Source organism: Siniperca chuatsi, linkage group LG4 (assembly GCF_020085105.1).
Source record: "Siniperca chuatsi isolate FFG_IHB_CAS linkage group LG4, ASM2008510v1, whole genome shotgun sequence".
Lineage (NCBI taxonomy): Eukaryota > Metazoa > Chordata > Actinopteri > Centrarchiformes > Sinipercidae > Siniperca > Siniperca chuatsi.
The window spans coordinates 1,199,759-1,224,967 of NC_058045.1; the positions used below are offsets into that span (position 1 = coordinate 1,199,759).

At 40.4% G+C, this 25,209-nt stretch overlaps 1 protein-coding gene across 1 annotated transcript in view; it reads left to right on the forward strand.

The window, feature by feature from the left end:
• The window catches only part of pard6a (par-6 family cell polarity regulator alpha), a 54,433-nt gene that overhangs the window by 5,705 nt on the left and 23,519 nt on the right, over positions 1 to 25,209 (forward strand). Inside the window, exon 2 of the mRNA XM_044193369.1 lies at positions 2,474 to 2,696. Coding sequence (XP_044049304.1) covers positions 2,474 to 2,696 — 223 coding nt within the window. The remainder of the gene's footprint in view (positions 1 to 2,473; positions 2,697 to 25,209) is intronic.

Here is a 25,209-nt window from a genome sequence, read left to right on the forward strand (position 1 = left end):
GGGTCATTTAGCGTGCATGAAATCAGTGATTAATTAAGGTAGATACAACCTTTTAGTTTTGACCCATGCTGAGGTACAATAATGCAAACCTTACAACCCATAATGATGTCATTCTTACTTGTATTACATTGTTGTGCATTTTGTTGACTGTGCACTGTGTAACTATGTTACTGTTCACAAACTGCTACGGTGGGCCTACCTAACTACACCCGCCAACCGTACGCCCTGCAGAAGGAAGCGTGCATGCTCATGGACGAGAGGCTTGTGCTCGTGACAGTGCAGGATGGAAACATTCATGGCACCGTCCTCCTTGGCTGAGCTGTAACATTAGCTAGCTCAGTGGTGCTAGGTGAGCTAGCAGTATCAGACTATTAGTTAGAATATTATTGTTGCTATTTGTTATTGTTGCACGCGTCTCCGTGGTGATATGGTTGGCGGGTGTAGTTCGGTAGAAAGAAAATGGTTCCTACATGAAACTGCTCACGACGAGGTCTGTGGATTATCTTGAGTAACCGGGTCCTGATTTCTGGAAAGAGACGTTGCTGTTGAGTTTTGCAAATGCATTGTTTTGTTTTGTTATTGTTGTTCAGACGGTTAAGCTAAGATAGCATATATATGCTAACGTCAGTGTCTGTTTTCTCCACACTAACTGGCAGCTAGACCACGTGATACCAACGTCGTTATACTATTGGCTCACAGGCCTTGTTAGAAGCAGGAAGCAAACGTCATATCGCACACAGAAATAAACAAAACATTCATTTTGGACTTGTCAACCTTTTTAAAAATGATTCATTCACAATCAAACATTTTTTTTCTGGAAAAGTGATACTTTTATTTACTTTTAAGCTTTATGGATGTATTATTATTCAGTATAGTCTTTAATTATTTAGATCTAAACTTTGTATTTGATTGTGGAAAATTGTATTTTACTTTATATTGAAAATTTGTCATTAGGTATGTTTATTGACTTACTCTGTTTCCAGCTACTCAGATGTCAGGACGTGTTGCATTTTATAGACAAAACAATTCATTGATTAATTGAGACACTAATTAATCAGTAATGAAAATTGTTAGTTGCAGCCCTATTTCCAAACACGTGGTGTTGTTTTACCTTTCCTCTCAGTAAACATTTTGGCTGGAGAAACAAGATGTGGTAACTTTAAGTTGACAGTAGATACCAAGGGTCTGAACTGGACTCCTGATAAATACTGGATATTGGTGAGAGCCATTTCATTATTACATATATGCATTACATTTATTTGGCAGACACTAATGTCTAAAGCAACTTTGGTTTTCCCCACGCATACTTGCTGTAGTTTGAGATTCACTGTCTTGCTCAAGGGCACTTCGACAGGTGGGCTTGAGGAACTGGGGATTGCCAGCAACCCCACGCTGCAGTTTATTTGTCCAGTTTTACAGTTGATATCCCCGTTATCCCTTCAGTACAGCCATGGTGACTGGACTTTACCCTGGACAGTTTTCATAGGGATTATTCCTTCAGTAGAAAATAGTCCCCATAAAAAGAGAGAGTGCAGTCTGTGGATTATCCATTCTCCTCCATTGTATTGGGAAGTGACTCTGGCAAGAGATGTTGCTGTTGAGTTTTTAAAAATGTGTTTTCAGTACTGTGAGCAGCACAAATTGAATTGTATTCACCTCCATTGTGTTGGGGTAGAGGACGAAATCAGAAGACAGATACAAACCTACAGGTAAACAAATAAAATCCTAATAATAAATCTGCATGGATAGGTACCACAAGAGATATGAGAAAAAACAGTCATTTGGGTGAACTGACCCATTAAACCTCTAGCTATATTTTTCATCAAGGAGTGGCTTTGTGGCTTCCTTATTTGGCGTGAGATTTATTTGGGCAGCGTGAGCCTTCAGAGCCTGAAGGTGGGCGCTGGAGTTGGCAACCCTGATGTTATGTCAGTTTTGAATGTTGCCCACGGATGGCTTTCTGCTTACAGAATGGTGCTCTGAACCAGGACACATGATAAAATTGCCACTTTGGTTTTTCAAATATATTATTTACTTAACATTTGCCCTTAACATTGAATCTGAATTTGAATTTTCAAGTCACCCCATATGACTTATTCCTGAAGGACACCACCAGTTTGAGTGACAAAAAGGGCAATTTGGCCCACCGTTCTTTCGCCCATATAGAGCACATTCATTTCATATAAAAAGAGAAATAAGCATGATTCAATTTCAGACATTCTACAAAGATGAATTTCTTGAGCAGAGTGTTAAAGGCAACTCTTAGAGTAGAGTAAATGATGCTGTTGCATGATATTACTGTATGATTGTATGTATCTGAGAGTCCTTGGCCAATAGAACATGTAAATATTGATAGTAATCTAGTTTGTCTTAGCTGTCAGTGTATTAAATTACAAGTTGATCCTCTCCCATCTCAAACTGTGAAATATCCGAGAAACTCTGCTTGATGTTTGTATTTATTGTCTTCCTTCAGTTTGAGGCAGAATACCGTCGCTTTGCTCTAAAGAGGAACGGTCCGGGTGGCTTCCAGGAGTTCTACCACCTCCTCCAAACCATCCATCACATCCCCGGTGTCGACGTGCTGCTGGGTTATGCCGACATCCACGGAGACCTCCTTCCAATTAACAATGACGACAACTTCCACAAAGCTGTCTCGTCAGCCAATCCGCTGCTCCGCATTATCATAACCAAGAAAGGTAAGACGAGTAGGGACAGAGAGGGATGCAGTAGACAGAAAATGTATCTTCGAGAAGAAGGCAGGAGAAAATTGGTTTCAGAAACAGTCTGAACCCCTGCACCGATTTCTCTTAACTACCCACTGGAACCCAGTGAACAGCTTTGGATGGTGGTAGACTGCGCTACCTGGTGGCTGGCCTTCCTTGCTTTCAAGCAGTAATTATTTATTGATAACATTGTATGTTGATACATTTATCAGGGAAAGCAAGAGAGTCTGGTCTCTAAACCCAGTGTACAGGGTTTGTCTGTCTTTGTGCAGCTTGGACATGGTCAAGTCATATTGTGCTGGAGTGATCTGTGATTTATAGTGTGTCTGCCTAAAGAAGCCTCACATAGCAACAGCAACAAAACAAGAATTCTCAAGACAGAACAATATAACTAATAAATAATACATCACAGACTTTTTGGATAAAAGATATTTCATGTTTAAATGAAAAGAACAAAACAAATAAGATCTTGATTTATGCAGGCTATGTAGGCAGTTATGCATTTATTTATTTATCTTTTAACGTATAGATCCTGGGCTTGCCTCATGTTACACTTTCATAGAATGGCCATTCTATCCTCTTGGCTTTTATTTTGATATATTTACTTTTACTTCCCGGTCACCTGTCTTGCTTTTCTTAAAAAAGGAAAAACCAAAAGAGTAATTTCCAAAAACCCAAATTAGACTGTTATTGGAATTAGGTTTTCTCGTTTTTCATTTTTGATTCTGACAACGAAAAAATGAACTGCCAGAACGTACACGGACCCAAGACCCTGCAAACTCATTAAGTGGGCTGTTGTAATGTCACGTTACATGCAATTCTGTCTCTGCTGGTCCACCTTTTGTATAGCTGAACTAATTTGATAATGAGCTTCTTGTATCTAACCCTGTTGCAGATACCCGTCTCTTTCTTACTGTAAAAACATTCAGAAAGAGACGCTTAAGTAGTTTAAATTACAGCTGAAGAATTCAGTCATTTTACGCTCAAATGTCATAGAGGAAAAAAATGTCAGGTGATGTAGTTTAAAGAGAGACATAGTCTGCGTAGGGACGTGGGTCAAACAAGCCCAGGAGACTGGGCTGTTCGTGTCCCGTGTGAAGCCAAAAGTCAACATTGACTTATTTTAACTTCTGTAACATATTTAACTTACGTCACATGTATAAGGTAACTTAACTTACGTACGTAAGTTAACTGGCGTAGGCCGGTAGGTAACTACTTACCTACCGGCTGCTTAAGAGGAGTGAGCAGTCAGCAGGCGATGGCAGTATCAAACAGAGCAGTCAGTAAAATAGGTTTTTCAAAAATTGTGAATCACCACAACCACGAGAGAACCTTGAGCATACAGTCATAAATGTGCACAAAAATATTAGGCTGGGGTCCAGTAGTATGCGAGATTGGCTGCGGACAGATACACACACGCACACACACACACGAACAAAAGCATGATCCCCTCCAGGCTTATAGCCTGATGGAGAAAAGTCTGCTGGTGATGAAGGTTACATGGTTTTCCCACAGAATATTATTGTCTACTAGAGAACCAGCTCCTGTGTCAGCCAGTGGATAGAATGCTGCGCAGAACAATGACTTTTATTACAGGGTGGAGGGAAATATTTTATTACCCACCTCACCCCATAATATTCATCCTGTCCGAATGGGGCTTAAGAAGTCTTTTTGATTTTTACCCATGTTAGATAAATGAGTAATAATAAGTAATAGGAAAACAGAAGACACAGATCGCGTACCTAAGTGGGTGATGACCGACTGATTGCCTTGCATACTAATGACATACTTAAGTTTGAAATCAGTATCCTGTTGTTAGGGGCACGACAGGGAGTGAAGATGCAGCACAGACAGACCGAACCAAGCCCACGCTAATTACTGCACAAATAGCCTATCAGGGTATATGGTAATTGAACTGAATCAGATAGTTTCGCTGTGGCCTGGTACCAGAACGCAGGTCTAAATATTGTGTATCATTCAAAAAAGACAAACTTCCTTTAATGAGTGGTTTGAGATGATTTACAGCTGTAAAAATAACTTGACTTAACAGTTTGACTCTCTACTGGGAAATAATATTATATTTTACCGCCCCATCCAGGCTGTGATTGGTCGGTTCACGAAAAGTGACAATGACGAGCGCATCAACTATGAAAAGTTCAACATGTTTCAACAACACGGCACCCGATATAGCTAACTAGCCATCCAAACCCAAACCTTGCTTATCTTATAACCTGGTATTGAGGATCTTGAGAAGGAGGATGTGGGCTGGTCGGTCTGACTATGCTCTGCCCCGTTCCCCACTCTGGCTGAGGAGACAATGCTGTACTCTTGCTGTTGTTTATTTGGTTGTCATGACTTTGCGACTGTTTGACGTCCTGTCACTGTTCCAGTTGCTCATCCTCAAAGTGGAGAGAGCGGACGACCGTTCGTTTGAGTTCAGCGGTGCGGACAGCTCCGCAGAGTCGTGTAACTGTGACTTCATGACATTTCACATAATCACTAATGAGTTCTGTGGCACTTGAAGGATGTTTCTGTTGGCTGGGATAAAACAAATAAACTTATCTTAACTATCTTCTACTCTGTGTACATCCATCCATCCATCCATCCATCCATCCATCCATCCCTCTCCATGCTTAGTTCTTCCATCATGTATGCATCATTGCATACTATACCGCTGCGTTGTTGTCTCCCAGCGCACCCTCTCTTGCTGTGTCTCTGTATCTTGCATAGTTTGTGATGTAATTATGCTAATCTGCTGTTTAGCAGGCTGCTATTGTTGTTCAGAATCACAGACAGCTGCTAGTTTAATCAGATTAACTCAGTGGTCTGGGGGAAGGAGGAGAAAGAGAAGGAGAGGAAGCGAGCTAGGGAGAGCAAGATATTTAACACCGAGAGACTGAGCATAGAGAGAACAACAGGAAATCAACAGTTTTATTTTAACATCCTGTTCAGTAGGACCATTCATTTGCTGCAAGTTCAACAGCCAAAACATGTAGCAATGTTTCAGAAGTCCATCAAATCCAACACAGTAAAGTCGCGTTAGGAATAATGGTGTAATTTAATCTCCATTGTGCTGTAGAAGCTAGCCTGCACCTCATTAGTAAGGATTAGGCCATGAGTTAGCCAACAAAAAAAAATCTACTCACCCAATCACTTTATCTTTCATCCCTGAAGTGTAATCCTGTTTATACACCACATCCACGTGAATGGAGAGACTCCTACAGCTGAAGCCTCTAATAGAATTCATGCAGCAGTGTGCTCTCTCTTGACCTTGGGAGGTTCAGGCTACATGGACAGATTAAAATAGTGGTGATGATACTTTTTTTAAATTATTATTTAGCAGGTTTTCCTAGATTCAGCTCTATAAAAATTTGAAATTATTCATAGTAGTCTTTGCAACATTATAGCGGCTCTGTTGTAATATTGCACTGTATCAGGGCTTCATAATGTGTTAAATGTATGTGTAGATCTATGAGGTTTTAAAAGCTTCCTGACTGCTTCAAAACATCATTAACCTCTGTGCATCTTTTTCAATGCAAAAGGAGTTAATTTTGCTCACTAAACACTTCTTTCAATGAGTGCCCCTTCCTACCTCTCTGTTCTTAAATTTATATTGCTTTCCCTTTATTTTCTCTGACCTTTACTCAGGGTTGTCTTTGTGTTTGCACGTGTCTGTATTTGTGTATATGTGTTTGTGTGTGTGTGAGAGAGACAGAGAGAGAGCCACTGAGTGGGATTATCTTACTCTAAAATACTTCATCAATCATATTAGCTCCACTCACTGCCACCACTTTGTGTGCTGTGTGCGCGTTTCATGTTCTTATATCCTGGTGGGGACTTTAACCTGAATGCACACTAACCCATGGGGACTTGTGTCACCGTGTGGACAACAATTGAGGTCCCCATGGATAGAGACTGCTTTTTGAGGGTTAAGACTTAAGGTAAGGGGCTAGGGAACGCATTATGTCACTGACTGCGATTTTGAGAGAGAGAGAGAGAGAGAGAGAGAGAGAGAGAGAGAGAGAGAGAGAGAGAGAGAGAGAGAGAGAGAGAGAGAGAGAGAGAGAGAGAGAGAGAGAGAGAGAGAGAGAGTTGTGAAAAAGTGTTTGCCCCCTTCCTGATTTCTTATTTTTTTGCACGTTTGTCACACTTGTATGTTGTCTTGGAATGTTTCCAATCATCAAACAAATTTAAATATTAGTCAAACATAACACAAAATGCAGTTTTTAAATGAAGGTTGTTATTATTAAGGGGAAACAAAATCCAAACCTACATGGCCCTGTGTGAAAAAGTGATTGCCCCCTAAACCTAATAACTGGTTGGGCCACCCTTAGCAGCAACAACTGCAATCAAGCGATAACCTGCAATGAGTCTTTTACAGCGCTGTGGAGGAATTTTGGCCCACTCATCTTTGTATAATTGTTGTAATTCAGCCACATTGAAGGGTTTTCGAGCATGAACTGCCTTTTAAGGTCATGCCACAGCATCTCAATAGGATTCAGGTCAGGACTTTGACTAGGCCACTCCAACATCTTTATTATGTTCTTCTTCAGCCATTCAGAAGCCCCACAACAACATCCAAAGAACTGCAGGCCTCACTTTCCTCAGTTAAGGTCAGTGTTCATGACTCCACCATCAGAAAGTGACTGGGCAAAAATTCCAAGTTCCAAGTTCCACTTTGTTGGTCTAGAACCAAGAACTGCTTACGTCAGGGGCTGGGGACAGGAGTATCGTGACCAACAAGACCAACTAAAACTTTGAGACTGCCATTTTAAAAAAGTCCAGAGTCTAGTCTGCCTAATCCAAAGAAAAAGAAAAACTGTGGTCCTCGACAGAAGTTCAGAATAAACTAGAGGGAGCTTCAAGAACGAAAACCGGTATTCGACCAGATACAGCATGAGATGGCTACAGCGGGGTACGACAGAAGCGTTGCACAGATAAAAAAACTTGAGAAACTGAAAAAGCAGTACAGGGACCAATAGAAGGACCTCGGGCGAAGCAGCAGTGGTCTGCCACGGAAAAATCCTCATTTCGCCTTTCTTGACTCAGTCCTCTGCAACAGACCGGCATGCCAACTGACTGGTGCCTTGAACAGCCTGCAACAGCAATGCTTGAGGCGATGGTAGATGATACTCATCATGGTAAGTTTAATTTTTTAATATTTCGCCTTGTTGCCAGCCAGCTATGTATTTCCTAGCTTTTTAGCGAGCTACTAATTTCTTCAGTGTTACATTTGTAACACCTATGGCTAGCTGTTGGTTAGCTAATATTACACAAGCAAGCATAGTTACTAATTTCTCACATTGATGTTACGTTTGTAACATCAATGTTACGTTTGACATTCGTATGTGAGAAATTAGTAGCTATGCTTGCTTGGGTATAGTTAGCTGTCCAACAGCTAGTTAGCTAGCCAGCTAGCGTAACCTTGGTAACAATAGCTAATGTTAGCATGCTACTTAATAACATTGCCATTGGCTCACCTACCAACGTCACTTAACATTTGGCTTCACCAAAGGGTAAAATTGTAAAAAGTGTTTTGGACGAGTTTATTTTTTAATGCACTGTTCTCTTTTTTTGTTGTTCATAGAGATGACTATGTGGAGCTACAGCTACCACTAGACCTGAGCTCGCCCACACCGTCTTGCAGCTCAGGAGCTCAAAGCTCCTCGTCTTCATATCAACAGGCGAGACGGGGTAAGATTTGTTTTGCTGGGTAGGCCTATATAGTAGTCTATCACACCAGACACTATGCAAATATTGAGATATATTTATATTACCATCAGGCTCTAACATAATGTTTTTATTTTTCCTTCACCTACCACTCTGGCAGGTAGGACATTCAGTTCCTTTTGTCTGGCACCTCTGAATCCACGGAGAAAGCCTTATAAATACTAACAAATGAAAACAGTCAAATGTATCTGATTGTAGACATGTGTGATACAGAATAGAGCCTTAATCAACATCAGTTCAAATTGCTTTGATAAATAATATTCATGAAAATAGGCCAAACTAGTTAAAGCTAAATTAGTCTGTCTTAATATAGAGATATATAAGAGAGAATATAAAGCAAGTCAATGTAACATTTACATATAATATAATATAATATGGTACATGATGATATAGTATAACATAATATGTAGTATATAGTACAGCAATATAAGATACGGTAGCCACAGACAATATTTGACTAGCATTTGGCAGGAGCATACTCTTCATTCCCTGCAATTTGCGATGGCATGACTACACAATGAAGTTGTGTGTTGTGTGTTAATTGTTATTGTTCTTGTACACAGGAAAACGAAAGCAAGACAACAATGTGGAGCTCCTGCAATAGCCGGAGAGGGCAGATGAGAGGTTCTTGCATGATGCCTTGCTGCAGAAAATGGAAGCAGACACAAGTGCTTTGCTTGGGCTCATGGGGTGTATGGTGGCAGTGATGGAGGCTCAATCCCACAAATGACACTAAACCACACTGAAGTGTTGAATTTTTTTTTTATTGAAAAGTTTGAGATTGAGTTTGAAGATGTTTAATGCACTCTACACTATAACATTTGACTTTTGTATTTTGTGTATTTTACTATATTCAATTTATTGTTTTCCTTTTGATGTGTTAGAACACAAAAGCAGAACAGGTAGGGCATCTCCACAACTGATTGTGCACTGCTTAGTCTATAATTGTAGGTTCAGGGGTCAGTCTGCCAGTGTCCAAAAAGGGCTTCATGAGCCAATTCTGCATGGGGTAAGCCGGGTCACTGATCAGGTATTGTCCAACATCACAGCCAGAGATGGTCACTTTGATTTGCTTTAGTAATTGCCCGTCACTTAGGACTTCCCACAAATGTGTCATAGTCATAGACTGTCATCATGCCCACTCCCTGGATAGCCAACACATACATCCCAGAAAAGACCTCTGCCATCCGAAACTGTTTGCAAAACAATTGAATGCCATCCTTTCCAGTTGTAATAGTATTGAGGATACTTCTGTTATTATTGTTGGAATCTGGCTTCCATCTAGTGCACCAACACATGCTGGTACTCTCCAATAATTATGGAAGGAAGTGGCCATTTCTACCACCTTGTCAGTATCAGGACATGTAATGTGGGCAGGAAGTAGTACCATGATGACTGCATTGCAGAATTGCTCAACACAATTAAACACAGTGCTCAGGCCTACCGCAAAAAGATGGCTGATGGTTTATACAGTGACGTAATGACGTGGCTCTATGGTGGCTCTCTAACCTGTAGAAAAGGTTCGCAAGTTGAACCACCTCTGAACCGGCACCAGCCCAGATGCAGCACTAGTTTCATGTTGTTGGAAAGGTACATAAATTACATAAATTATGGTTATAAAATTACAGAGTACAGTGGTAGTGAACATAAAATATTGATTATCTTATGCAATTATTTATGTCAAGAAAGTAAAATAACTGTCCTGTATATCCCCTAATGGTCTGCAATATTAGGGTAAGGCTAAAGATGAATTTGCATACTCAAAACTAATGCAGTTATGTTTGGTGAAATAATCCATGAGATAATGATGTAGCTGGTAAAGTGATTTTAATCAGTACAGTTCTCAGCAAGTGAGCCAATGGCAGATTAATTTTGCATCCTGTTGCTTACAGGTACAGACTACGAGCTTTGTGATGCTGATAAGAAAGAGAGAGAGAGAGAGAAAGAGGGTGGATGAAGAAAAGGAGGGGTTAATCTTCTTCCTGCCAGGGTACTACAGAAATGACTTTCCAGAAATAACACCAACACACAGACATACACAGACCACTGCCACAGTTTCTGACATGCTTGTGTCTGTAAATGTTTATAGGAATGCACTTATGTATGTTCCAGCTGTGAGTGGCAAAGCTCCCCCGGCTCTATGACTGAAATCTCAGTTATGATGGAGAGCTGGCTATAGATGGCTGAAAATATCTGTACGAAATGATGATGAGGAGAAAATCAAATATTTATACACAAGCAGCAAAATGCATGGATGGAGGGAAGGAGAGAGAAAAACAGAATCAGACAACTGGAGAGGAAGAGGTCTGCAGGTCTGCAGCTCATGTCATCTGTCTTGACACCACAGTATCACAGTAATTCAGCTAATGAGTCGAAATGAGTCAAATGTTAATGAATTGCTACAGTAGGACTTGTGACATAAGGAAGACAGTTAATGTTTGTTGTGCTTTGGCACTGCTGGCACAGAATATGCACATTGCTATGATTGGAAAAGTAGGAAAGTATTTTAGTAACTTTCACTGTTTGTTAAATGCAAAGTGGGGGGCATAATCATACTTGTAAGTACAATACACATTTTATAAACTGTGGTGTGCTTTAAATATAAACTAAGACTTTACAAAATAACAGTTACATCAACACTAATGTATAAGGCAACAGGAATATTATTAATACATCCTGAGTAAAGAATAATACCTGATATGGCTGCAACTAATAATTATTTTCATTATCGATTAATCTGCCAATTTTTTTCTTGATTAATTGATTAATCGTTTTGGCTATAAAAATGTCAGAAAATTGCCCAAAATGTCCAATAAAATTGGCTACAGTTGCAAGAGCTTGTGTTTAGGCTAAAGGCCATTTGTGGTTTTCTTTGACCTGAATCATCGAGATAATTTTGTCTTTGACACCATGTTTTTCTTAATTAATTTAGGTTCACACAGGTCAAACTACAAGCAAATTAGAACTCTTAAGTGGCTTGTTTATTGATTTTAACCTGCCATTCAACAAGGTTTCTAAAGACTTTAGGGGAGTAAAACAAATTCCTGACCCTGCTGCTTTAGCTAAAGCATAGTGGATTTGTTTGCTCTCACTCCAGAGTCCCAAAAACTGTTTCAAACACGGCACCCTAAATTTAAGTAAGGTACCACATGCTTCTTAAGTATGATTAAGCCTGATTAAGCCTTGAAACATGAAAAAACAGTTACCGGCATCCAACCTACTACTCGTTATTTAGTTGGCTTCAAATGAGGCTTAACGTTCACACAGATTCTCTTGACTGTCCCTCATTATTACATTAGTCCAACATCACCCCAGCCTGTGGGATTAGCCACATTAGCAGCGCAACATGCTAGCACCAAGTTCAACAGGCTAACCTACAAAATAAAAAGTGAAACAACATAAAACATGGCAAAACTTACAGCTTTCAAGTTTGAAGTCTGGTCACGGACAGCCGGTATCGATCCATAATTGAGCTTGAACCGTTAGTGACCCTTGTTAACAAAGCAGTCCGTAATAAAATGCACAGACATTGCCATCAAAAATAAACTTCATCCACTCAGCTCTTCTGTCCTCTGAGGCTGGGGCCGATGTAACGATTTGTGCTGGTTCTTTGACATGGTGTAAATTAGTTTGGAGCTGAATAAATGTTCAGTAAGTTATTAGCAGTCTTGTGAAACTGAAAAAAACTTGTGAAAACGGGGGTATTTTGACTTTCTGTCTTATAAGACTATAGTCTATTGATCCATAGATTATTAAAACAGAAACACATTTGTTGAGTAAAATATATTAGATTATGAATAAAAATAATATTCAAACACAATATAGCCTATCACTCAAAAATATAATATACCAGGTCTCCATATCTCTCCTGCCCCCGAAAATAATGGATTAAGAAGTACCTTTCTCATTAAGAAAGTAACACCAGCGATTGTCCGACCAACGAGAATTTCGCATTGGTTGGACAATCGTATAGAGCAGAAGGTGTCAGTCCTAAAAAATATGTAAACCAGTGGGCAGAAAAATACAATTTTATCTCTTAAAAGGGAAACGTGATATTGTATTTTCCAGTTGTAGTTGTAAGTGGTAAGGGTTAATACTACACCCTCACAGCATATAGTGTGCTCTTTGTTTCATATTGTGTCCTCTCTCTCCTCTGTACACAAGCCTATTGTAGACTTGCACTGGATTCAGCCATATGGCAGCCCATTGGGGTCCAGATGGAGGGCACTACAGAGTGAGGTCACTGTTACACACACACACACACACACACACGGGACAGATATGGGACAAATATGAACGATGCCATCGTCCATCGCCGTTGGCTGATAGCCATCGACCACTGAGCCCTCTACCATCATGATTTGGCGAGTAAATCTTGTTACTGAAAGTGCAATAAAAGCTTTGCGAGTAAAAAGTAAAATAAGAGTAGTTTATCACTATGACTAATATTTCAAATATTTTTTATAAACATATGATCTGCTTAATGAGGTAACTTAAGCGTAGTGCTAGCCGTTCCTGCTACAGCTTTCAGACCGTGGTCGGGAATTTTTCCTCCAGGGATGAAGTTGATGCTAACCATGGGGCTTACCACCTTCACTTTTATCCAGCAGCTGGGAAGCAAGACATGGGAACGTCTTGGGTATTGAGGAGCTGCAGCGTTTATTCATGGCCGAACTGTAACCTACACTGTACATTTACTGCCACTAGACAACTTCACTGCTAACCTGTTCCTCTGCTCCGATTGGCAACACCTGTCTGCTCTGAGTGCAGTCACAGTCACTCTCTCTCTCCCACACCCACTACGCACTGCCCTGTTCCTTAAAAAGGAGCCAAGCTACTCCAAACAACAGTGTCAACAACAATGTTTCACTGTGGACATTGTCATATGCCAATTTGGTAGACATCGCTAAACCCTACTCTTAAGCTGCAGCTACTTAGCCATTCACATTTGTAGTATTTTAGTTCCGTAGCATACCTAACCTACCTAAGTATATAGCCCGGGTCTTTAATTTCAGTCAATTCCGTGCCTTGTTCTGTAATAGTGTGCTATGTGATGAATGATCACAAAATATAATCAAGTAAAACTGCCAGCCAGCCGGTCACTGAATAAGCCTGTCAGTTAATCAGCCCAACACTTAAGTGCTGTAGTTATTGACCTTATTTTCATTCACATGATCTAAACTTGTGACTTGTTTAAAGGGAAGCTTGGGGGGGGGCATGTGAAAGCATGTGAAATAGATAGATATTAGATGACAACTGAGCAACAGTGTTCACTATGTTTAAATGCATTATTTTTTTGACATCAACTAGCCTAGATCTAGGTCATTAGACTTGTGACTGGTCGATTTCTATGAGTAAAATTCAACATTTCTGATGGTTTTTATACAGTTTTTGGGCTAGGCAATTAACCGAAAAGTTATTGAAACTGACAATATGAATTTCTAACCAGACAGCTGTCTGAACAGTGTGTCAGCAGTCCGTTATGTGTGTGTTTTAAGTAGTTTTGACTTTGATTTTTATTTTTTAAGAAACATTGGTTTTAGATCGATCTTAACTACTTTCAACCAGTTTTACTGACTCAAACGATTATTTGTGTCCCAATCGGACTTCCAAGTTTGTGGCTATTGACTGCTGTGACAGCTGTTTGCTAGCCAAGTTGGCTTGTTTTTAGTTTATTGGATAAACTAGCCAGTTTTTTTAGGCATGGCTCCACTTACCTCGCCATCCGACTGTAAACTGCAAACAGTGCCGTCAAGAGATCTCTGAGCTCCAGGAGAGAATCTCCATTCTACACCGCGTAAACTGTAGCCGAATCTGGCCGCTTCATATTTGGCTGAAGGGATACTGCTTTACCCACGGTGTTCTGTTTGTTTTAATGTATTTTGGAATAGGCCTGATTTGCTGGCGATGGTCAACATCTTAACAAAAAAGGCAAATGGCTCCTAGCCTGTAATATGGACCTGATGCTGAAATCAACTAATTCCTGCTCATTAACTGATCATTAAGGCGAGGATGTCTAATTACTGTACACAGCATGGACCTGGTTTCAAACAAGTCTCCTGTATTAGTGTTGCCATTCCTGTCAGGATTACTTCAGGAATAAATTGGCAACATTCAAAGCGGTCTGTCATGACACCAAACCTAAAAACAATTGGGTCCAACAAGTTAAGCTCAAAACGGCGCATCGCTCGCGGGCCAGTTAGGATGGTCCAATAAAATATAATGCAATTGTAACTGATTTTGTCGCTGACGCTCGCTTGCATCGCATGCAGTTAGGACTCTGTGTTAGAGATACACACTTGAAGAGAACACAATATAGAATTGTTGTCAAAAGAAAGCTAAGAATCTTTAATAAACAACCATTTTTACCTAACCTTTACTGTAGTGACATTAATTTTACCTCTGAAATCTCTGATGTTGAAATGGCATTAGATTATTTCTCAAAGAACTTCCTTGCAATTATGGATAAACATCCACCTTTCAAAAACATCAGAATAAAAGACAGGTCAAATCCTTGGTTTTCCCTTAACTTTCAACTCTGTTTAAAGCAAGAAACAAAACATGGTCTCTTGCTAGATGCTCAGGGGACCCATCCCATTGGCTTGCCTTTAAGCAAGTGAGAAATACATTCACAGCTTCTGTAAGGAAAGCCAAATCAATTATTTAGAATCACCGCTCATATTCAAATCTGGCAAAATTCTGGAAGGCAGTAAATTCTATGAAAAATAAAACTTATTAATTCTTTACCTGCATATGTAATAGCTGTATATTATCCAACCAGAAAGAGATCTGCCTAGTTTTTAATAAGCATTGCTGCTGCTGGTCATTCATTTAACAATGTGTATACAGGACCCACACCTATAAATAGTGTTTGTATACCCTGTAAACCACGCTTCCCAATTCACATTACAAACTATTTCTCCTAGTGATGTAACTAATGCATTACAAACCATTGATCCCAGGAAATCCACTGGAGCAGACAAATATAAAGCTTTCCACTCCATTTATCACTGAGCAAATAACACATATTTAATCTTTTCATTTCAACTAGTATAATTCCCAGTACCTGGAAGTCTGCTCATGTGATTCCTTTGTACAAGGGAGGAGACAACAGCAATCCCAATAATTATCAGCCAATATCCAAACTTCCCTGTCTGGCAAAAATCCTGGACTCACTGGTGAATAATCAACTCAAAGTATTTCTCTCAAAATATTCTGTTTTTAGCCCTCACCAGTCTGGTGTCAGACCTATGCATAGTACCATCTCTGCTGTTACATTGGTTGTAAATGATATTGTTTCTTGTATTGACAAAAGGAACCATTGTGCTGCTGTTTTCATTGACTTGTCAAAAGCTTTCAATATAGTTGATCATTCTCTGCTTATTCAGACACTATGTAATATTGGGTTTGATTCAATTGATTGTAGATGGTTTCAAAATTACCTTTCTGAAAGATTTCAGTGTGTCAGAGTTTTTACCAGTAACAAAAGGTGTTCCACAAGGATCAGTTCTGGGGCCTGTCTTGTTTACAATTTATATTAATAATATTGTCTCTTTTCTAACTTACTGTAATGTCCATCTTTACATGGATGACACTATTGTTTTGCTGACTCTTGCTGTGGAGAACCTCCAACTTTATTTTAGTGCTCTTCAAGATGCACTTGTCAAACTTAAACTAATACTTAATGTAAGCAAAAAGTTCATGCTTTTTTCTAGAGCAAGATATATTGATTTTATCAGTCTACACCCATCCACACTGAATGGTAGCAATATTGAGAGTCACAGAGTATAAATAGATACATATATTTGGCTTGATGAATCATTTACATCATATTGAAAATCTCATTACCAAATTGCAGCAAAAACTCAACTCAAGACTCAACATTTCATTCTGTACAGCAAAGCTGGTTGGTCCTTTCTGACACAGAGGTGTGATAAATACTTGACATTCACCACCCTATATAACATCTATGCAGGACTGGACCACAGGGCCATACCCTACTCACTCTACGCAATGTCTTTTGTTTCAAGTCCTGCAGGTTTATTCTTAACTTGGAAAATCTGCCTTTAGATTTTGTGCACCAAACACTTGGAATTATCTACAAAAAAAGATTCTCAAGATCGACACTCACTACCCCTAGACAATTCAAGACAATGATCTCAAACCACTTCACCTCAGTGTGCAATTGTTTTCACTGTATTGTCCTTTTTTGACTTTTTTAACTGTGTATTTCTCTGTATCTCGACTTCATTGCAAATGAGGGAAACCTCAGTGATTCGAGGCTTAAATTTAATTGAACCAACCACCTTTATTTAAGTGATATAATTAACCACAAGTCTCCAGTCTAAGAGCAAAGGAGTCATAATATTGGAGAAATTGCAGCTGGGGTATGGGTACAAATGAGGACAAGCTTATAAAATATATATAAATAAAACTGTTAGATGTAAATACTGTAAGAAAATTCTTGCGGCTTAGAGAGAACACTAGCAATTTGTTCCAGCACCTGCAGTGATGGAAACATGATACACTAATTTTCAGCCCTTTTCCAGCGCGACTCCCCCTGCGCTTTCATCTGTTTCTATCTGCGGATGTCTTTAAACATATGGTATCATCCATAATCCTTAAGCCGTGTCTGCTTTCTCTCATCATGGGCAACGTGAGATCATTGGCAAATAAAATGGACAAGCTAACGGCGTTAGCCCGGAGTCAGACAGAGTTCCGTGAGTGTAGTTTGATGTGCTTCTCAGAGACATGGCTACACCAGGATATCCCGGATCATAACGTTTCCATTGACAGCTTTCAGACTGTTCGGGCCGACAGGGATCACACCAGGAGCAATAAGTGGAAAGGCGGCAGGCTTTCTGTTCTGGTCAACAACAGATGGTGTAACCCTGGTCACATTACTATCAAGCGGAGCATCTGTAGCCCAGACATTGAACTGTTAGCTGTGGGACTCTGGCCACATTATCTACCATGTGAATTCGCACATGCAATTGTTGTGGCTGTCTACTTTTGCATTTGCTCCTGGGTGCTAAAAGCCTATGCCCCCCAGCTATGTGGAGTCCTTCAACATGTCTTCAACCTCAGCCTGAGTCTTCAAAGGGTCCCTGTTCTGCGGAAGACATCTTGCCTCGTTTCTGTGCCGAAGATGCTGCATCCCAATGGCTCCAAGGACTACAGACCGGTGGCACTGACCTCCCACATAATGAAGACCCTGGAGAGACTGGTGCTGGAACAGCTGCGGCCCATGGTCAGACCCCTCCTGGACCCCCTTCAGTTCTCCTACAAGCCCTGGCTGTGAGTTGAGGACGCCATCATCTTCCTGCTTAACCGCATCTACACCCACCTGGGCAAGCCGGCAAGCACGGTGAGGATCGTGCTTTCAACACCATCCGGCCAGCCCTGCTGGGTGAGAAGCTGGCAGCGATGCAGGTGGATGCCCCCCCCTCGTGTCCTGGATTGTTGACTACCTGACTGGCAGACCACAGCACGTGCGTCTGCAGCACTGTGTGTCGGACAGCGTGGTCAGCAACACTGGGGCCACTCAGGGCACTGTCCTTTCCCCCGTCCTCTTCACCATCTACACCACAGACTTCAGCTGCCACCTTCAGAAGTTTTCTGATGACTCTGCTGTGGTGGAATGTATCACCGGTGGTGATGAGACTGAGTACAGGGCTGTGGTGGGGATCTTTGTCTCATGGTGTGAGCAGAACCATCTGCAGCTTAATGTAACAAAGTCTAAGGAGCTGGTTGTAGATCTATGAAGGGCTAAGGCACCAGTGACCCCGGTTTCCATCCAGGGCATCAGTGTAGACAGTGTAGAGGATTACAAGTACCTGGGAGTACACATGGACAATGAACTGGACTGGGCTAATAACATTCAAGCTCTTTGCAGGAAGGGCCAGAGCTGCCTCTATTTTCTGAGGAGGCTGAGGTCCTTCAACATCTGCCGGACAATACTGAGGATGTTTTATGAGTCTGTGGTGGCATTGTGGGAGTGGAGCTGGACTCTGTCGGTGGTGTCAGAGAGGAGGATGCTGGCCAAACTACATGCCTTCTTGGACAATGTCTCCCACCCACTCCATGACATGCTGCTCAAACAAAAGGAGTATCTTCAGCGAAAGACTCCTCCCCCCAAAAAGCACCACAGAGCGCCACAGGAAGTCATTCATGCCTGTGGCCATTAAACTCTTTAACTTCTCCCTCTAAGTACTTGAAATATTGTGCAGTATACTCTGTTTAATACTCCTGTGCAATATACTCTGTTTTTTGTTTAATATTCCCTATTTATTGATATTCATTCATACTTATATTACTGCTGTGCAATATCCACCTTCTAATAATCTGGTTAATCTGCTACATTTACAATACCGTACATACTTAACCTGTAAATTCATTTTGTACTTACATTTATTTTAGCTTTTATACTTATATCCACTTTGTACTTAATTTATCTTACCTGTATTATAGTGTATTATATTTCGATTTGCTTAGTACTTCTATTCCTGTGTGCATTGACGTGATAGTGAGCAGCTGTAATGAAAAAGTTTCCCCTCGGGGATCAATAAAATATTTCTGATTCTGATATGTTATGTAGTATTAGCATGGTAGGCTACTAGTCCCTCAGCTGTGACTTTTTCCCCGCGCTGTGACGTCTTTCAGAGAACACCGTAAACACACCCGTTACCTGTCTAGCACGGTGCTGTTAAACCAGTCAGTCGGTGTAATCCAGGCAGTATTTTCTAGTTGGACAGTTAATTGTCTGCCAGGGAAGAACAGCCTTCATATCAGTAAAATGAGCCCCAACAGTTGTAACATAAGCATTATGTTTACTTTTATATTCTTTGGAGGTTATGAAATAATCTTTGACTGCCACAGTGTATAAATATACAACTGGCACAACAAAAACACACACCTCCCAATATTTGTATCTTTATGAGGATCCTTCATTGTTCATTGCATTTATTCCCGGTCCCCTAATTAAGATTTTTAAAGTTTAAAATCAACACCTGATTCTTAAACCGCTCCTTGAAAACACGAGGACCAGCAAGAATGACTTCACTTCAAAAACATGTTCTCACTCTGAAGGTTAAAACTGTTTCCCACACAGACAGAATTACACAGATACACGCATGCCTACATGTATACAATCTGATCTAATTGCAGTTTACTCTATAAATATACAGCATCAGAGTTCACACAAAACACAAATGGACTGTAGGCCACGTGGAAAGAAATATACAATAGACCTCTACCTTAGAGGTCCATAGTGGACTGAATGATGCTCCTTTTATAGTCTAAATTCTCCATAACAGATGTTACATTTCAATAACAAATAAAATCACTGTATTTAATTAACCATTATTTGCCATTTTTAGAGTAATACTCCATATAAAACAAAATATAACACATTTTGTAATTAAGTGTTTCCGAGCATAAAAGTAAGAGCTTGTCTAAAAGCTGTTGTATCCGGACAGTTTACAGAATTTTTGGTTTGGACTACACCTTTGTTTTGGATGATGTTATAAACTTTCCTAGATTAGACAAGAAATTCAGGAACATGACCGTAACAATACTGTAGGATTTACGTGGAATTATAATGTTTCAGATTGTGGGTGCAACACTGATTTAAAGGTCCGCGTTGGTCTTATATTTTGGGGAAGGAGGAAGCCTACAATATCGTTCTATCAATCTACAGTGTGTGTTTAGAGGGGGCTTAGCAGTGTCTGTGCCTTCAGGCTTTAGTCTGGGCCTTTCTGCTGAGGTTCTGTCTCTGTTCTCTCTGCCTTGTCAGGAAACATACACTCTAAATGGAGACAGTATGCGTGTGTTTTCTCTTATGTTAATGTTGCTCTCCATTGGTAGATACTGCACACGCACTCTGTGTGTGTGTGTGTGTGTGTGTGTGTGTGTGTGTGAGAAAGAAAGAAAGAATGCAGTATGAGGAATGCAGCAGTTCAGGTATTTGTCTCCAGCAGAGAAGCTGCCTTCACTTTGTTTGCTCTTCTTCCTTTCCAACTAAATAAAAGCCCGGTATGAGACTTAGCAATTAATGTGTGACATGCTTCTTTCACCTACTTTTTCTTGCTCTCTCATTTGTTGTGACACGGTCCAACAAACTGTGGTGAGACAAGTACAAGGAGAGAAACAACGATGACGAGTGACTAAGGTTTAGAGTAATCTCTTATTACCTACAGATAATTCAACTGTGTGACTCCACTCACAATAAAACCTTCCACTTAAATTAGTGACGTCAGGGCCAGATGCCTAAAACTGTAGGTTCAAGACTAGACCTTTGTATACACAAAAAGACAGACATTTGCATATGTGCTCTTTTAGTCAGATTTATAAAGCCAAGTGTATGGTTTTATTTTATATGGTTCTGTTTGATAAATCTCAATTTTTGCTTAACCAGTCCCACGTTAACTATAAATGGATATAGACAAGCCCAAATTGTTTTCATATGAAGAGATGTCTGAGCCACAAGTCTCTTAATGAAAATAATGGCAAAGAAGTGCAATGTCATCAAATCCAGATTAATAGGCGAGAGAGAGCAGCCATCTTTACACATGAGCGTTCACACGACGGCAGTTATTTATGGTGCTCAGTGTCAAAATTGAAAGCACCTGTAAACTATCATTGGCAGTGATACTGTATGTCAAATATCAGAAAGGTAATCTGTAATGAGTTTACAGTACTCATAGCAAAAGAGTTTACAAAGTGGGTCACAGTTAAGAATAAAATAAAAGTACATAAAAGAACAAAAGCAGTATAAGTACATGCTGGTCTAGCTAGGCAAACATGATCATTAGTCAGTAGATGATGTAATGACATGAAGCTGAAAGACATGTTTGTCATATTCTCTTCAGCATTTCAGAATGTTGTCATACAAGTGCCGATAGAATGAAGTTTTGCTTGCCACATTGCTGACATACTATAGTTAAGAGGCCTTTATTCAAGTGTCATGTATAACACACACCACAGAAATGTCAGAGCAATACTCTTCCATTTAGGCATTCCCATTGTCTCCCATGAAGACCCTGCTGTTTAAGTCTTGGTGGTGGGGTCAAAGAGTGAAACATTTTGATTCTTGACATATAGCATCCACCAAAGGCTGTCTGGTTGGTAATAGATGTCCAAGATACATGGTAAAAATAGTAAATGACTTCGTCTTCAGGGACCCTTGCCACGGGGCTAAACTGGCAAGAAATGGATGTTCCGTCTCTCACAGCAGTCTGTTTCACTTAATGGCTAAATGAACACTGACTCACATGAGGGAGCAAACTGCTCCTTCAGTGCTCCTAATGAGCTGAAACTAAGCAGTCTGCACATTTGGTCTCAACCTGATCAGTGACATCACAGCAGGTGTTTTCCCCTCAACTGGCACAGGCAGATTTTATTCAAGTAGTTTGCAAAGGCTGATGTTTTTTAAAACCTTTATTTCCCCTCAGGTTGAAATCTCTTTTCCGAGGGAAACCTTTTCTCCCTTTTAAGGAGGCTAATAAGTCTATAACCGACAGCTTGGTTTGCGTGGCTCAGGATTCATAGCAACACAGGAAAACAACAGACAGATGTCTGTTGTTTATATTTTTTGCCTTTACTTGATAGTGCAGCCGAAGATAAACAGGAAAGGGAGAGAGGGGGATGACATGCAGCAGAGGGCTAGGTGAAGGTGATTATAGCCTACATCAGAGGGTGTGGTGAAAAATAAACACTCTCAGCCAGTCACATCACTGGTAATATAGCCATGAAACAGCTGAGCCAATCACAGTGGAGCATGACAGCAGCTCAACAAATAAAGAATAGTCTTCTCCACAAAAGCATAATTTTGTTTGTATGGTGCAGAGCGGTACAATGTGAACACAGGGGGAGGGGGGTTTATACACGTAATTAGTACAATAATGATGGAAATAAGTAACTGAAAAAATGTTCTAAGCCATTTACATCAATCCAGTGTTCTAGTGTTTGTTTTGTAATGCATTTAAATAACCAACCACTGATTTTTATTTATTTATTTTTTTTAAGTTGGAAAGGAGGCTGTTACGCACAGAGTTAATGAGCTCCCGTAATCCAATGTCTCTCGCATAAAACAGCAGAATAAGTGACCTGATGTGTCTGATGTGTGTAGAGGTGTTTGGGGTTATTTTGTGGCAGCCTGGTGACATTTGCATGTCATTTAATGACGCTACACAGTGGACAGCCTTGTGTAATGGTGATGTGTTCTGGCGCAGCACTTCCAAATCTGTTTTAACAGATTTATCAATATGTGTCCCGCTGCCTTCAGATGGCTGCAGGGATTTAATGTACTGGAGAAACAGATTCTGTAAGAAGCACTCATATTCAGTTATTGATAAATGCAAACTGATTTACCAATGATCCTGCTTTAAACATTTTAAACATTTGATGCCGATTTAAACACATCTACTGGTTGGAGAGCGTTTAAATTAAAAAGTTTATTTACATTTTAAGCGTTGTTGCCTTATTTCTGATGTTGCGTCAAACAATTCACTTTGCGCTGCCTGATTTGAATGAACCTCCCACCTGTTTGTTCCTCTCCTCCCACCTGTGCACCTTGCTCTCTGAACTGGACACCAAAATACCACACAGACAGGCAGAGACAATTTTAAAGTCAGCGGTTGGCTCACTGCTTGCGCTGGTTTCACCGCCACGAAAATTGGGCCCTGTGTCTTGACTTGGCTAGTTGAGTCTGATGGTGCCTCTTGAGGTAAGCTGTTCTCATGTACTCCACAGGAGCTTTAACATGAAAATTCTTGACTCAGAGTTAATTCTTGACTTTCGAAGTAGTTTGACAAAACAACTTTCACTCAGTGTCCACTAACTAGCTAGTTACCTGAAGGCGGGGACACACATTAGGACTGTTAAGTGTCACAGGGGTCAATTCATGCAGCAGGGGAAGGACCCAAACACACACACAGTCAAGGCAGAATGTGACAGTTTAATGTGGAAGTAAAGGTATATATAGACTTACAGGCAGGCAGACATGCAGGTAGGATCCGGTACAGATTCCAGATAGCAAGATACAGGGTATGCAGAGGCTTGAAAGCAGGACATGAGCAACTATGACAAACTGGCAGAAGAACAAAGGATCTGGGCCGGTATATATATAGAGTGGCTGATGAGGGAATGAGGTGCAGGTGGGGAGATGGGTGGGGAAGCACAGGTGAGGGGATTGAGGTGATTGCGAGGCAGATAGGAGTGGCAGGATCTGGAATGGAAAGAGAAAAGTCTGAGGGAATCTGGTGGACAGGTAAAGAATAACATTGAAGGGGCCTGGGAGAGAGGAGATGTGGCTGAAGAGAGGGACAGAGAAGCAGACATTGTAACAGTTAAGGTGTTTATGAATATGATTTGGGCATGACGAGTGATAGGACCAAGTTGGACCGGGTCTGTTCAAGTCTGGGTCAGTTGATGTTGACAGTCAGCCGATAAAAATCATATAGTGTGTGATATGTAAAGACTCTAATCTTAAGTCTTCAGATCCAGTCGCTGCCAGTCATTCTCACAACCATGTTTGATATTTGTGACTGAAGTCGATGACTGAAGACTTCACTTGTGTGTCGTCTGAGAGAGCTCTATCGCTAAATAAAGAGCTTTACCTGAATTTAGCTTTGATTTACAAACTTCACTCTGTAGGCTATACAGTCCTACACGTCTCCCCGTCCATGATTTCACCTAGAACAAGACCACGCGACAGTTAGCGTTCTCACAGGATTTGCAGGGTCGTATACCGCCAGATCTCCAGTGGTTACTCATGAGTGGTTCAGTGTGTTGTCTAGTGTATTTAGTATTTCTATCTAGTCTTCAGGTGTGTCCCAAGCTTAAGCATGAATTTTGATGATGTGATAACAGGTTGTATATAGGGGGAGATGGTAACCCCTGGCTCTGCTCAGATGGTCTTTGGCTTCAGATGTGTATGTCCTCCTTGATCTTTCTTGAAAGTTCGGGCAAGACCAGCAATTCTCAGAATTCCATGGAAGCATCTACATTCATTATGTGTCTACACCCCACCTTTTCCTTTCATTTGTCACCTATCTATACCTCAAATTAAGATGTTACACTAGTTTACCTTGAATTTAGGTGCAAAGCTGTTATATAATCTGATTAAGAATGGAGCCCAGTTGTTATTGCTAGATAGAAACAAAACAGAAAGGGTGTGGCTGCTATATTCTGCTCTGTGACGTTGAAAGTCAAAACAAAAACATCAGCTGTCTGACAGTGAGCTTCAGGAAGTTGCTGTCAAACCAAGAGAATGATTGAAGACCTGTCACCCAGTCATGTGATGTGCATGGCACATTGCCTCTAGAAAAAGGGAAATCTGTTTGTAAACTCTGTTTACTGTGTCTGCAATGTTGCTTCCAACAAGTGATCATAAAGTAAACCAAAGTGTGTAGGGCCTGAAAAAGGCCTGGGCTTTCTTTGGATTGTGATTCATAGCAATTTAATGGGTTTGTCCAGTCCAATTGCGCTTGAATTCTGCATGTTCTCAGCAATTAGTGGGTATGGCCTTGATAATCCTGTTTGGCCATAAAAATCTACTTTTTAGCACCATGTGAGTCATATTATGGCTTTTACTATACACATGTACAGCCAGAAATCAGTGGATAATAATAATAATAATAATAATAATAATAATAATTTTATTTGAATAATGCTTTAAAGTTCTCAAAGGCAAAAGGCTTTACAAGAAAATAGCAGAGACAGTAAAAGCAATATCAGTATAAAAACAACAAGAAGC